The 15,581-nt window shown below is 39.3% G+C and overlaps 1 protein-coding gene across 1 annotated transcript in view; it reads left to right on the top strand.

Annotated features, from left to right (window-relative positions):
• Positions 1–1,341: 1,341 nt before the first annotated feature.
• Positions 1,342–15,581, top strand: part of Taf7l (TATA-box binding protein associated factor 7 like) — a 19,584-nt gene continuing 5,344 nt past the window's right edge. The window contains exons 1-10 of the mRNA XM_055608326.1: positions 1,342–1,555; positions 6,305–6,369; positions 7,163–7,241; positions 7,673–7,806; positions 9,577–9,706; positions 9,918–9,973; positions 13,595–13,636; positions 14,450–14,522; positions 14,952–15,053; positions 15,458–15,559. Of these exons, the coding sequence (XP_055464301.1) occupies positions 1,378–1,555; positions 6,305–6,369; positions 7,163–7,241; positions 7,673–7,806; positions 9,577–9,706; positions 9,918–9,973; positions 13,595–13,636; positions 14,450–14,522; positions 14,952–15,053; positions 15,458–15,559 (961 nt within the window). The 5' untranslated portion in view covers positions 1,342–1,377. The remainder of the gene's footprint in view (positions 1,556–6,304; positions 6,370–7,162; positions 7,242–7,672; positions 7,807–9,576; positions 9,707–9,917; positions 9,974–13,594; positions 13,637–14,449; positions 14,523–14,951; positions 15,054–15,457; positions 15,560–15,581) is intronic.

Here is a 15,581-nt window from a genome sequence, read left to right as displayed (position 1 = left end):
CTAGAGTACTATTTATCTGACATTTATAGCAGGAGCTCCACAAGGACCAAATATATCTGGGCCCAGGGGTCTTTTCTGAGACTGTTTCTCCAACCAAGGACCATGAATGGATATAACCTAGAACCCCTGCTCAGACATAGCCCATGGCAGCTCAGTATCCAAGTGGGTTTCTCTAATAAGGGGAACAGGGACTGTCTCAGACATGAACTCAATGGCTGGCTCTTTGACCTCCCCAAGGGAGGAGCAGCCTTGCTAGGCCACAGAGGAGGACAATGTAGCCAGCCCTGAAGAGACCTGATAAGCTAGGATCAGATGGAAGGGGAGGAGGACCTCCCCCATCAGTGGACTTAGAGAGGGGCAGGAAGGAGATGAGGGAAGGAGGGGGGATTGGGAGGGGATGAGGGAGGGGGCTACAGCTGGGAGACAAAGTAAATTAACTGTAATTAATATAAAAATTAATTAATTAATTAAAAATTGTACCACAATTGTGTTTTTTTTTTAAACTTTTGAGCAGTTTTCAGTGTCATTTACTGTATATAAAAACAGGAACAGGGAAAGTAAAGGGAAGGGTTGACACTTCAGTACTTTCTTTTTAAGACTTTTAAATTGTGTATTTATTCTTGTGTGTCTGTGTGCAAGTGAATGCAGATGCCCTGGAGGCCAGAGGCATCCCATTCTCCCATGGAGTTGAAGTTACAGACAGTTGTGTACAACCTGAAGTGAGTGCTGAAGTGTGGTGTTCTGCAAGAGCAGTCTTTGCTCTTAATTTGTGTTGTGAGTCATCTCTCCAGCCCCAGGGTCAGTATTTTAAAGGGAGATTGCAAATTTTGCTTTGAGAGTTCTAGTAGGCATGGATTTAAAAATGCAGCAATACTTTTTCTTGAAGGTTTAAAGTTCTGATAATGTGGCTTCATTGAACATAAAAAACAGATATGTATCTAGAAGCAATTATTGTACAAGTCTTTCAAAAAAGCACCCTTTAAAATTAAGCTTTGATTAGTGTTGAGCAGTAGAGAGTTTATAAAATCTGATAGGCAAGAAAACATCTTATTAGTATCACTGTCCCTTTAAGAGAAAAAAAAAGACTAAATAAAAAAGACTCCCCCAAAACAAACAAAAAGAAAAAAAAAACAAAAATAAAAATAAAAAAGAAAGATGTATTTTTGCACAATTTCTTGAATTTTTGGAACCCGCTATACCACGTGACAAAACTCCTTGCTATATTAGCGGCCCCCAGACTCCCGCTAGGCAGTGTGGGTCATGGAACCTGCTGAGGAAGCACGCGCTGAGGGAGTTCCCGTGGAGGGCGCCCCGACTGAGGCGGACCAGCTGGATATTCCAGAAGCCCCTCCAATAGCTGTTTCAACATCAGAAGAAATGGGCTCCCAAGAGCCCCAAGTTCCTGTTAGCCTTTGTGCTGAAAGTGCTGTGGACATATCTGAAAGTGGAGGTGCTCGAGGCCCAGAGATTCCTTTTGCCAGCACCAGCTGGGCACAGGCCCAGGGTCACCGCCGCAGCTGTTCTCGTGGCAGAAGTATCGAAAAGTCAATGCGAGGTGAGTGGCGTTTAACTTAGTTGCCCACAATGGGGACAGAAGGAGGTTGCAAGCCTCAAAAGGTGTGACACCTACGGGGGTTAGGGTTCGGGGAGCTGTCTGGTCTCCTTGGCCGAAAGTAATGGTGGGCGTCTCTGATGAGGGCCCAGAGCTTGCTAGTCAGTTTTGGGCCTGGGCGGGGCCGCCACAGCACTAGTGGTGGCAGTTGTGGCCCTCGGCATGGTGGTGTATTTGTGCCCTCACAAACGGAGGGGCTTGTGAGTCTTGGAAGGTCCTCCGAAGTGCAGTGGCTGTAGGGGACAGTGCAGGCCAAAGCCTGGCCACTCTGTGACAAAACCGTAATGGCGGGCGTCTTTGACAAGGCCCTGGCCTGGCTAGTCAGTTTTAGGCCTGGGATGGCGCGTTGGAGTGGGTCACACCACCGCAGCACCGCTGCTGGCAGTTTGGGGCCTTGAAAGGGTGGCGCGTTTGTCACCCCACCATGGGGGCCTTGAGAGCCTCAAAAGTTCCTTTGAGGTGCGACACCTGTGACGAGGCAAGTTTCGGGTGGCAGCCTGGACTCCTTTATAGAAAGTAATGGCGGGCGTCTTTGACAAGGCCCGGACCTGACTAGTCAGTTTTGGGCCTGGGGTGGGGGGCAACGACCACAGCAGTACTTGGGACAGTTGTGGCGCTTGGCAGGGTGGTGTGTTTGTGCCCCCACATACGGAGCAACTTGTGAGCCTCGAAAGGTCCTCCGAGGTGACACTCTGTGATAGAGCCATAATGGCCGGTCTCTCTAGGGAGGGCTTGGACCTGGCCAGTGAGTTTTGGGCCTGGGGTGGAGGGTTGGAGTGGGCCACACCATCGAAGCGCCGCTGGTGGCAGTTTGGGGCCTTGGCAGGGTGGCGCGTTTGTCGCCCCACCATGGGGACCTTGAGAGCCTCAAAAGTTCCTTTGAGGTGCGACACCTATGAGCGGGGAAAGGCCTGGACCTGGCTAGTCACTTTTGGGCCGTGGGTGGGGGTCGACGACCACAGCAGTACTTGTGACAGTTATGGCCCTCAGCAGGGTGGCTTAGTTGTGCCCCCACAAAAGGAAGGACTTTTGAAAAGTTCCTCTGAGGTGTGAAACATGTCATGGGAAAAAGGTACAGGCGGCAGCCTAGCCAATGGCCAGCTGTACTGAGAGCTCAGGACTGGCCAGTCAGTTTTTGGGCCTCAGGGGGTGCCATATTTAACACCCAGAAATAGCCTAGCCAAATGACAAGCTCTCAGATTGGAGGATTAAGCATGTGCTGCACCACTTTTTTTTTCTTTGTGTTGACACCTGCCCCAGGTCCTTCAAGTGACCTTAGCCTCCCTCTCTCAACCTTGGCCCCACCCTGAGCCTCCCTGCCACATACAAGGAGTTAGGAGTTAGGGTTTGACCACACCCCTAGTGGCGCGTCCATTCCTGGCTCGGTTGCAGCACAGCAGGGGAGCTCTCTCCCTGGCTGTGCATGGTGCACACATGCACTCACTCACGCAGCCTAAAGGCTGTACACGTGGCCTAGAAGCTTCGAGACCTGGAGTTGTCTGCTTGGCTGGGGAGTGGGGCGAGGGGCGGGGCTTGGGCGTGCAGGCCTCTACCTGTCAGCCAGGGTTCTTTTGCAAGCACCTTGCCCAGTTTTGGCAACTGCTGTGAGGGCTGTAGAGCCCGGGGAGCAGGGCACATGCAAGAGTGTCCTGGCCAGCAGGTGAATAGAAGGACCACCGGGCTTCTGGAAAGGCAGGAAGGTGTCTCTGCAGCATCCTGCCTGAACCAGGTTTACCTACCGTGAACTGTGAAGGCTCCTGTGGCTTTTCTGCATAATTTTTTTTCCAGCACAAATTAGCAGAAGCAGCAGGAGCAGAACTTTTTCCGTTTAGTTTCCCCAGGAAAAAGATGAAACGGGCAGTCTCCAAAGGCAGCTCAAGGTTGTGTGCTTAAAAAAAAAATGCGAGTATGAGTCTGTTTCTCCTTTGATACCCTGGTGGTTATGGTTTTTCAGAAGTCCCTTGTGGAAGTCTCCTTTCCTGTTCCTTGTCTTCTCCTACTTCTGATGTCTACCCTGTTTGCCTAGAGTGAGGTTTCAGCCTCTTCCCTAGGGTCTTCTTTGTTGTTTAGCTTCTTTAGGACTATAGATTTTAATATGTTTAGCCTATATTATATGGCTAATATCCACTTATAAGTGAGTATATACCATATGTGTCTTTTTGCTTCTGGGTTAGCTCACTCAGGATGATCTTTTCTAGTTCCCACCATTTATTTGCCTGCAAATTTCATGATTTCTTTGTTTTTAATTGCTGAGTAATATTCCGTGTAGTGAACAAAGAGCCCACTACTGAGTCCATGTCAGAGACAGCCCCAGATCCCCTCACTAGGGCACCCACCTGGAAACTGAGCAGCCTATGGGCTTCCTCTTAGCAGGGAGTCTAGGTCCTCTCCATGCATGGTGCTCCATTGGAATATTGGTCTCTGCAGAACCCCTTGGGTCCAGGTTTTTGGCTCTGTTGGTCTCCTTATAGAGCTTCTGTTCCCTACAGGTCTTTCTATCTCCCTCTTCTTTCATAAGGTTCCCTGCACTCTGTCCAAAGTTTGGCTACAGGAACAGGACGAAGATGCAGCCAGCCCTGATAAGACCTAATAGGTTAGGATCAGATAGAAAGGGAAGAGGGGGAGCTGGAGAGATGGCTTAGCGGTTAAGAGCACTTGCTGCCCATCCAGAAGTCCTGAGTTCAAATCCCCAGTAACCATATGGTGGCTCACAACCATCTATCTATAATGAGATCTGGTGTCTTCTTCTGGCATGCAGGCACACTTGCTGGCAGAATACTGTATAAATAATGAATAAGTACATCTTAAAAACAAAAAAACAAGGGGAGGACCTTCCCCTATCAGGGGACGAGGGAAAGGGCATAGAGGGAGAAGAGGAAGGGGACTAAAGAGGGGGCACAGTGAATAAATTGTAATAAATAAATAAGTTTTTAAAAAATTTTAAAAATTGTGGGACCAAGTTTCTGCCATCTGGAGTGAGGGATTTTGCTCTCTCTGTTTACACTATTCCAATTGTCCTGCTGGAGGGAGATAAGCCAGATGTGAGCAGTGGACAGTGATTATGTTCATTTAATTAGGTATCCAAGAGTGCCTCATGGGAGTTTCAAAAACTAAGAAAAATATTTTCGGGGGAAAAGCAGATTCATTTTCTTTAATATATCATTCTTCCAGTTGTTGTTGTTTTCTTATTCTTTATTAAAACCCTTTCAACTAGGTTTTTCACCTTCTCTTCCTTCAGACCTTTTTACTGGGGCTATTAACTAGGAAATACTTTAAAAATTTGAGTTCCTAAAGTTTTTATTTTGTAAACGAGGAGTTGCCAAAAAAGGCACTAAAATGAACAAAATGCCCTAATATTAGTTCTGCTGAGAAGTCTAAAAGATATGAATGATCTGATAAGCTTTTTCCTTAAATTCTGTGTTTGTATTCTTGGTCTTAATATTTTCTGTTTTCACTCATTAAGTGGTATACCCAGCCCCAAGATTACTTCATTCACTTTTTATTTTTAAATTTTGCAGAAGTTTGTCTTAATTGTGCATAGGGGTCAGTAAAACCCCTATGCACAATTTCCATATATGTATATAATACATTTTGATCATATACACTCTTATGTTTGTTTTTCATTATTTATATACGTGTATATATATTTAGAAACAATAAAATAGAAATAACTATAAAAATAATCCATTCTCTAGCCCCTTCCTGGGTGTCTTTTTTATTCCTGCTCTCTTTGTACTTTCTATACTTTCTAATAATGTCCAAAAATTATACTACGGAATTAATTTTAAAAATACTTTTACTATTTTTAAAATTTTTGATAAATAATGTTTTGAGAATTCTAGATAATGTATTTTTATCAGATTCATGCACCTCCTCCAACTCCTCCTAGATCCCTCTTTACCTTGTTACAGAGTTAATTCTGTGATTTTTTTTTCTTAAAAAAGTCCTGGAGTCCAATTTGTATTGCCTAACAACTCTTGGGTGTGAGGTTTCCTCAGGAATGTAGTCAACCCACCAAGAGTCACACCATTAAAGAAAACTGACTGTCCTTCTCCCAAAAACTATAGAATTCTAATAGCTTTACAGCTAGAGCATGGGATTTTGTGCCCACCTCCTCAAACTCTATGCTGGGACTTTGTCTGGTTGGAGTTTGTACAGGTCTTGAGCATGCTGTCCTAATCACAGTGAATTCATATGTCAGCTGTCCTGTTGTGTCCAAATCATCACTTCAGGGTAGTCATCCACTACCTCAGCTCTTATCATCTTTTCATTCCCCTTTGCCTTGAAGATCCTTGAGCCTTGGGCTCAGCACTTCAAATCAGTATGTCTACATCTGGGTTCTGGGTTAATTTCATTTTTTGGTTTGCATTCAGGCCCATGGAGACCATTTAAGCTTGTTGAAATTTACCCCTACTTGACAGTTTTAAGTATATTACTTAAATATGAAATCATGTTTCATAACAGCTTAGTTATTTATTCATCAAGTAACATCATGTAATTTGGATTGACTTTGGAAATGATGACTTTTAAAAGTTAAAATATCAAAGTATTACTAATATGCACATTTTTCAATGAGAATTATGGGTAAGATCTTACATAAAATAACTAGTGCTACCAGAGATGGTCACCAGAGTGAGCAAGAATTCATAATGGCTTTCTGTTTGTTTTGTGTTTTATGAACTCAAAAACAAGCCATGAGTGTAAAGTGTGATGAACCTTACGCAATTGAGGAACAGTTTCTATTGCGTCTGCCTTCAGTAAGTAACTCTTATGTTTCAGAATTAATATTTTCAATGCAAAAGTATAGTTCTACTTAGGTAAAATTTGTATTTCAGGCTAAAAAAGATCAGAACATTTGCTTCCCAGAAGTCTATTAAGCAGTTCTATTGTAGTGCATATTCTTCTCACAGTATTTCTTTCTTCCTGTCCAAAAAAAAAAAAAAAAAACAAAAACAAAAACAAACAAAAAAAAACCACAACATGACAATGACAATTATGGATCAACCAGTCACTTATCACAAATATTAACAGCCAATTTTCTGGATAGCCAAGGTAAGGCTGTTCTAAAATTTTTTCTGTCATCTCAGAAGAGGTGGTTGGAGGGACTGTAATTATGTCACCTGCAGACTCATCACCAAGCAAAGTTATGAAACTCCATTTTAGCATTATGATTGAGTCTCTTTTTTCCCCTATTAATAACCATTTTCAAGTATTATTTCATTTAGGAGGCTATGATAGAGATAGTCAGAAAGCTATTATCCAATTATAGTTAATTAATTACAATAAATTGTAGCTAATCCTTTCCATAGTAAATTCAATGGAAGATAGCAGTAAGAAGTAGAACTAAAAAGCTGGGAGAAGGCACCAACTGTAGTTTCTAAAAGATGATGATGAAATTTGAATTGACTTCATCTAACTTATACAATGCATGGGCTTTCACGGTACATAGCATTTGGGAAATGTTTTAATCAAGGGAAGACTCACTTTGAAGTGTCTATTCTATTAGTTATCAACTAAATCTTTCTGATTTTTAATTTACCTCCCTTTCAGGAACATGCTTGTGCTGTCAGAAAGGTTATACATTCTAGAGGTGCTGCCAAGAAGAATAAACTAAAAATTGACTTTTCTGGTAAGTACCTAAGACCAATTTACAATATATTAAATAGCAAATTGCTACAGATTGCTGTGTGCCAGGCAGTATACTAGGCATTAAAGAATAATGAAAAAAAGAATAGGATATGTTATCTTTCCAACCTTTAGACAATATACAAATATAAATTTTAAAACAATGCTTTTTTAAAGGAATGTCAAAAAAAACAGTTGCTATTTCTCATCATTGCTAGCATTAGAAACTACTTTTTAACTAGTAACATACAATATGAAGAAACAAGCTTTATATACTCTTTCTTGAAGTTACTAATTGAATATTGATTTTTAGCTTTTAAAGAAACAGTTTTATTGAATAACTTGTCTTTGCCTCATAAGTCTTTATTATTCAAATTCTTGGAGACTGAAGTGTTCATTGGAATGTCAATATTAATTTTCTCTACTTTCCTTTAGCTGATGGCCACAGTGCAGTTGTTCAGGTCGACAATGTCTCACTGCCTGCTAAGCTGGTTAATTTGCCTTGTGTTGTTGGAAGCCTGAAAACTGTTGATAGAAAAACATTTTATAAAACAGCAGATATTTCTCAGGTATGATTTTTTTTTGAGAAATTGTTTCATATATCCCAGGTTAGCCTCAAACTCAGTATGTAGCTGAATGACTTTAAATTTCTAATCCTTCTGTCTTCAACTACCAAGTGCTAGGCTTACAGGCATGCCTTAGGCTATGCTGAGTATCAAACCTATGTCTTTGTGAATGCTAGACAAGCACTCTACCAGCTGAGTGATATCCCTAGTTCCATAAAATCTTGTTTTTTTTTTTAAATGGGTTGATTATTTTATTAATTTATTTTTAATTACAATTTATTCATGTTGTATCCCAGCTGTAGCCCCCTCCCTCATTCCCTCCCAATCCCACCTTCCCTCCTTCTTCTCTTCCCTTGCCCCTCCCCCAGTCCACTGATAGGGGAGGTCCTCCTCCCCTACCCTCTGACACTAGCCTATCAGGTCTCATCAGGAGTGACTGCATTGTCTTCCTCTGTGGCCTGGTAAGGCTGTTCCCCCCTCAGAGGGAGGTGATCAAAGAGCCAGGCACTGAGTTTATGTCAGAGACAGTCCCTGTTCCTAATACTAGGGAACCCACTTGGAGACTGAGCTGCTATGGCTATTTCTGTGCAGGGGTTCTAAGTTACCTCCATGAATGGTCCTTGGTTGGAGTATCAGTCTCAGAAAAGACTCCAGGGCCCAGATTTTTTGGTTCTGAGAGAGGTACTCCAGAAGCAGAAAGACACATATGGTATATACTCACTTATAAGTGGATATTAGACATATTATATATGATAAACATACTAAAATCTGTACACCTAAAGAAACTAAGCAAGAGGAGGATCCTGAGTAAGATGATCAATCCTCATTCAGAAAGGCAAATGGGATGGACATCAGAAGAGGGAGAAAACAGGAAACAGGACAGGAGCCTACCACAGAGGGCCTCTGAAAGACTCTACCCAGCTGGGTATCAAAGCAGATGCTGAGACTCATAGCAGAGTGCAGGGAATCTTATGAAAGAAGGGGGAGATGAAAGGCCTGGAGGAGACAGGAGCTCCACAAGAAGAACAACAAAACCAAAATCTTGTTTTGTTTTGCTTTTTAGTGCTTAGTACCAGGTCCAGGGCCTCATGCATGCTAGGCAATTGTTTTAACTACCACTGAGGTATATCACAAGCACTGGGTTGATTTTCTTAGTCTTCTAGTTCTCATACTTTTTGTGGACTCTTCATTCATTCTGCCAGTATTACTTTACACATGCTAAATGCTAATAACCATTTGTAATCACCAGACCAATTGCACAGGAACATAATGTCATGCTCTGGTTTGGTATCTGATACTTAACTTTTCATTTCTTTACTTGTACAGACTCCTGCTCCTTTTTTGACATTTATAGTGACTTTTATTAATTTAAAAATATGAATGGCTTAGATCTTTTTTCTGCACTTTCTGCTAGAAAAGTATGTTAACTCTGAAGAAAAATTGGTTCTTACTGATCATCCCTGCTGGTGCTTTCTGATTGCCTCTCTAAATCAAAATGCTAAAATGTATGCATTTCATGATATTCCTTCTGAAGTGGTAAACACTAGGTAAAAGTCAAATCTATATATCATGGTGCAGAGAGAGAAGGGGTAGAGGTAAGGAGAAGAGGATGGAAACGTGATATATTAAAGAATCTGAATGTATATTGCATAGTACTTGGTTTTGGGAAATATCAAGAATCTTCTGTGCTCCAGATTTCTGGAGGTATGCTTATGATTTATTACTAACAAATATTTGGGCAATAGTCAACTTCTTTGTCTTTGCTAAATGTAGATGCTGGTATGCAGTGCTGATGGTAAGCCTCACTCTTCTCCAGAAGAGCATGTTACCTCTACTGATCCTTTTGCAACTGGCAATGGTGATGGGAAGACAGAGGAAAAAAAATATAACTGGAAGCATGGCAGTAAGTCACCAATACCTTGCTCATTCTGTCTGACTGCATTTATCAATTGCATTGCAAATCCCTATGAATCAGGATCTCTTACCTGGTTCCTTAACCTCTTATTTAAAGAAAGAAGTCATGCCACAAACATGAAATATTTCTTTATCAAATTCATGTAGATATAGGACAGTCATCAGTCATATGGTATGTTTTTATCATGTTTTTATTTTAGTTACTCCACCACTTAAGAATGTCAGAAAGAAAAGGTTCCGGAATACAACCAAAAAGGTTAGTCTCATGCCATTTGTGTTTCTACTTGGTGGATTAAAACTAAGAGGGAAAGCAAGGGAGAGAGTCAGTTAGGAATTTATTGGTTCATTTCTTTGTTCAATAAACAATGCCTACCAGATGTAGTGGTACTTATCTGTAATCTCAATACTTGAGAGGCTAAAGAAGAAGGATTATGAATTCAAGGCAATCCCTGGCTACAGAATAAGACCCTGCCTCAAAAATGTAAAAATATGCAAGATCTACAGCATTATGAGCTAGCAGTTGGGATGACAGCAGTGAATAAAAGTAGACCCAGTTCTTTAGGTATAAGCTCATTGTTAGGGATTTAGAAGAGTCATGAATTTGACATTTCAGCCCATGCTTTAAGTTTCTGATTGCTATAGATTTAAAGCCAGGCCTGTAATCTTAGCATTTGTAAGATGAAGCAAGAGGATTGCCATCAGTTGGAAGACAGCTTAGGCTATATTGCCAGTAACCGGGATAACAGAGGATACAGAGTGAGATTTTTTTCTAAAAAAAAAAAAGAGAGAGAGAGAGAAATAAAGTTTTAAATCAAAGTCATCTAGAACCCGATAAAGTAGGAATTATCCTTAAATTTCTAACCTTACTTCAGGTGAGCTATAGGAAGAGTATTGTACTTTGGATTCATTTTAAAAATTCAATGAAAAACACTGAAATAATCAGATATTCATATGCAATTGGAAAAACTAGAAGTTCACAGTGCACTCTTTCCCTACTTTACCCCTTTGTAACATTTTACAAAACTATAGAACAATATCATAAATGAAATTATAAGTATTTCAATTCACCAGTCTTAATGAAATATCTCATCTTCTTAAACTTATGTATTTATATATGTGTTTAGTTCTATGCAGTTTTACTACATAGCTAGATTCATGATCCACCTACATTGTTAAGATGGTTAAACAGTTCCATCACCACAAAATGTGTCTCATATTGCCCTTTTATAGCTATCTATATTTTCCTCCTGCCTTACACCCCTGATCTTTAGTGCCTAAAAGATCAAAATATTTTCTTCATTTCTGTAGTTATTTCATGACAATAAATAAATTGAACATACAGTAACATCAAGAATGGCATGAATCAACAGTTCCTTTTTATTGCTGAATTGTATATCAAGGAGTGAAAATACGAATGTGTTTAACTGTTAACCCATTAAAACATACCTGTATTGTTTCCAGTTTTTGACAATTAAAATAAAGCTGTGAGCAGATTTTTATGTGAACATAAATTTTAATTTCTCTAGGATAAATGTTCAGGAATAATGTGATCTGTCTATTTTAAAAATATTTTTATATTTTATTCATTTTGCTTAATGTATATGAGTATCTTGCCTGCATGCACGTATGTGCATGACATGCATGCCTATTGGATAGCCTGGAACTTGGGTTAAGGGTGGTTGTGAACTACCATAAGTTGTTGCTGGGACCTGAGGATCTGAAACCTTTGTAAGAGCAACCAGTTCCCTTAACCACTGAACCATCTCTCTAAAGGGAGGAGGGGCTTACAAGCCCCCAAGTAGAAGGTTTGTAAAAATATTTTTGAGACGGGGGGGGGTCTTTATCATGTAGTTCAGTCTGGCTTTGAACTTGCTGTGTGGTCACAGATGACTTTAGATCTTCCTGCTACCTCCTCTCAAGTGCTGGGATTACAGGCATGCACTTCCACACCCTGTTTTATATGTTTCCAAGGATTAATCACAGAATTTAGTGCATGTTAGCCAAGCCCTTTACCAACTGATGTATGTCCCTTGCTATGCTTTTAAAATGCATTTACATTCATTTAGTGTGTGTGCATGCATGTGTGAGACACATGGAGCCCACAACTTTTGAGAATCAATTCTAATTATCAAACTCAGGTCTTCAGGCATAAGAAGCATCTCAATGTTGAGCCACTTCACAAGCCACAAGCATTTTTAGTTTTATATGAAACTGCCACACTGTTTTCAGAAGTATCATTTTATATTCACACTGATAATATATGATTGCTCAAAATTCTCCACCTCCTCACCTGCATTAGGTCTTGTCATTATTTTATTTTATTTTAGCCATTCTGATAACCTGCATAGTGATTTTATTGTGGTATTAATTTGTATCTTTCAGATAGTTAATAGCTTTGAATTCATAGCAATTCTCCTGCCTCATTCTTTGAATGCTGGGATTGCAAACATGTGCCACAACACATAGCTTCTTTTGTCTATTTTCTAAAATGAGTTCTTGTTAAGTTTCAAGTGTTCTTTTTCTATTCTATATACTAGTCTTTCATCATATTTGCATAGATTATCAATACCTTCTTAGAGCTAATAGCTTAAATTTTTAGTCCTCTTTATAAGATCTTCATACAGCAAAATTTTTAGTTTTGATGAAACTTAACTTATTGATGTTTTTGTTTTAAGAGTCCTGCTTTTTTTTTTGGAGGAAATTATTTTTTTATTTTTATTTTTTATTATCAGTTACATTTTATTAACTCTGTATCCCAGCTGTATCCCGCTCCCTCATTCCCTCCCAATTCCACCCTCCCTCCCTCATCTCTTCCCTGCCCCTTTCCAAGTCCACTGATAGGGGAGGACCTCCTTCCCTTTCATCTAACCCTGTTTTATCAGGTATCTTCAGGACTGGCTGCAAAGTCTTCCTCTGTGGCCTAGCAGGGCTGCTCCTCCCTTGGGGGATGGGGGAGGTCAAAGAGCCTGCCATTGAGTTCATGTCAGGAATAGTCCCTGTTCCCTTTACTAGGGAAATCCACTTGGTTACTGAGCTACCACAGGCTACATCTGAGCAGAGATTCTAGGTTATATCCATACATGGTCCTTGGTTGGATAAACAGTTTCATATAAAACCCCTGTACCCAGATAGATTTGGTCCTTGTGGAGCTCCTGTACTCTCCAAGTCATACTAACTCCCCCTTCTTTCATATGATTCCCTGCACTCTGCCAAAGGTTTGGTTATGAGTCATAGTATCTGCTTTTATACACTGCTAGGTGAGTCCTGCTTTTTTTATTGTTAAATCTAAGGATTCTTCTCTTATCCTAGATACTGAAGATGTTCTCTCATTCATTTTTGAAAGTTTTACAATTTATATTTATGCCTGCAATCTATATTTCAGTTTTATAAAAGCACGAGTTTTAATTCAAGATTTCCCATCTCCCATTCTTCTTCTTCTCCCTTGTCCCTCTATTCCTTCACCTCTCCCTTGAGAATATTTGTACTGTAGATGGGTTCTTTATTCTGGTCCATGGATCCATGCATCAGTCTCTCCACAGATAAAGTTTGAAATTGGAAGGTTGATTGCTACCATTTCATTTTGTTTCATCAATATTGTTTTAAACATTTTAGAATATGTATCCTCCCATATTAATTTTAGAATAAACTTGTACATGTATACAGAAAACTTTGTTAGAATTTTGAGAGAAACTGTTGAACTTGTGATCAACTTTTTAAAATTTATGTGGTAAGTTTGGCTTAATAACCTGACAGTCAATGAAATTTATTGTCTACTAAATATAAAAAGTATTTAAACATAATTGTATAGCTCTTTAAGCTTGACTCAAATGGAACGATCAAAATATAACATTGTTCTTCGTTGTACTTTACTTCATAGCACCCAGATGTCAAACAAATGGATGACTTCCGCTTTAATGAGGTACAGCATCGGTCATAATTTTTGTTGTTTACTTGAATATGCTATCCATATATATATGAATATATATCATACAAGCATACAAACATACATACATACATACATGCATACATACATACACTGGAATTTATTCACTGAGAAATAATTATTTAATGTTCAATAACAACTTCTAGGAGAAAAAATAATCAGTTTTGCTAGTGCTACCATGCATTACAGATTGCTTTCCACCACCTGGCTCCCTTATTTTCATTTCAAAAGTTAATTCTTTGAAGTCAAGGGTTCAATTTAACAACAATTGCTTGAACTAATGTGATTTTTCAACAAAAGCCTTGTTTTCTATTTGTGTCAAGATGAATTAATTGCTGTGGAGTAATTGATTAAAACTATATTTAGGGGAGAACATGTAAATAGGATCTAGTTTTTGTAGGAACATTTCAATAGTAAAAATGGGACAATGAAGTCTGGGAATTTGGATTTTAAACCAAATTATAAGTAACTAACATGGAGTTATAGCAGTTTGCCAGTATGAGTCAAGGCAAATAATAAAACATAAGTGTTAAATCTTTTCCATAGAGTTATAGACAGATAAGATTAAACATCTCAAGTGATTCAATTTTGAAAAATGAGAGTATTATACAAAATACAGATTTAGGTAGGTTCCTTCATAAATAGCACTGTTTAAGCATGACTGTTGTTGGATGACTATCAAACATGGCCCAGTCATTTCAATTCATTAATATATATGAAAAGGGCATTTTTATAAAACTGGGTTCTAAATGCCATTACTGGTATCCCAACACCCCTACTTTGCTTCAGTACATTAAATCTCCAGATGTGAAAAACGAAGTTAAGAGACTGCTGCGCTCCGATGCTGAAGCCATCAGGGTCCGTATCCTTTATATCAAGTATTTTTCCATTATAGTCTGTTTCCACTCATGTGCATGTGCTTGCAAATCACACCTCTGGTTGCTAGTTTTGCTTTTATTTGTGGTTTTAGGGATCAAATTCAGAACCTTACTATGTTTGGTAAGTTGTATAACACTAAGCAGCCTGCCTAGTTAGTCCTCTCTTCTGGTGTTTGAACACCAGTTTTGATGGTATAACTTAAGATTTTTGAAATGTTATTTTTCTAGCTAGAAACAGTAAATACAGACAACAGAAGTCTGTGTGTAATTTAATATTACAAACTTCTCCACACTAAGAATGCAGATACAATGATTTAAATTTGGCCTAAATTAAGTATTAAGATCACTTTTAGTTAAAGTGATCTGTGTGTTCTCTTTCTATTTGGCTTTTTCCTTGACTACTATCTTTTCAGGCTGGGAAGTCATTAAAGATGATGAAACAAAAGAACCAGAAAGTCATGGGTGCATCCCAAGCATTTCAGGATCCCCACAGATGAGTGGTCTTAGCGCATCAGGTACTTTATTGAAACAGAGAACATTTGCCTCTGCTAGAGCAAATGTTAACTGTGTGGCAGAGCCACAGATTCACAGACCAGTCACAGAAAAAGGATGCCTTTGTACTTATTCCTTATTGGTCTTCCTGTGATTTGAGGGATTTAGATTGGAATTCTAACCACCTATATGCCTTGGTATTCAACTTCCTATGGGACCTTAGATTCTCTAGATATCTTGATAATTGAATACATGGATGAATGTTAGTGTTTCATATTCCTTGCCCTTATTTTACAAAGGAAATGATCTTTCCATAGGAAAATAATTTGTAAAATTCACTAGTTGCCCAGTGAATTTTATGTTAAGGTTATGGTCATTTCCAAAGCTTCAGATCGGTTCCATTTTTTCCCGTGCTTGAAATCAATAGAATATGATAAGCTTGGGGAGATGGCTGATGATTCTGGCAGTAACAGTAATGATGTGGAAGATAAGAATGATAAAATTGAAGAAGAAGAAGAAGAAGAAGAAGAAGAAGAAGAAGAAGAAGAAGA

Source organism: Psammomys obesus, unplaced genomic scaffold, assembly GCF_907164565.1.
Source record: "Psammomys obesus unplaced genomic scaffold, mPsaObe1.curated_primary_1811, whole genome shotgun sequence".
NCBI lineage: Eukaryota > Metazoa > Chordata > Mammalia > Rodentia > Muridae > Psammomys > Psammomys obesus.
Note: the sequence above shows the minus strand (reverse complement) of the source record. Positions and strands in the feature narration are given on the sequence as shown.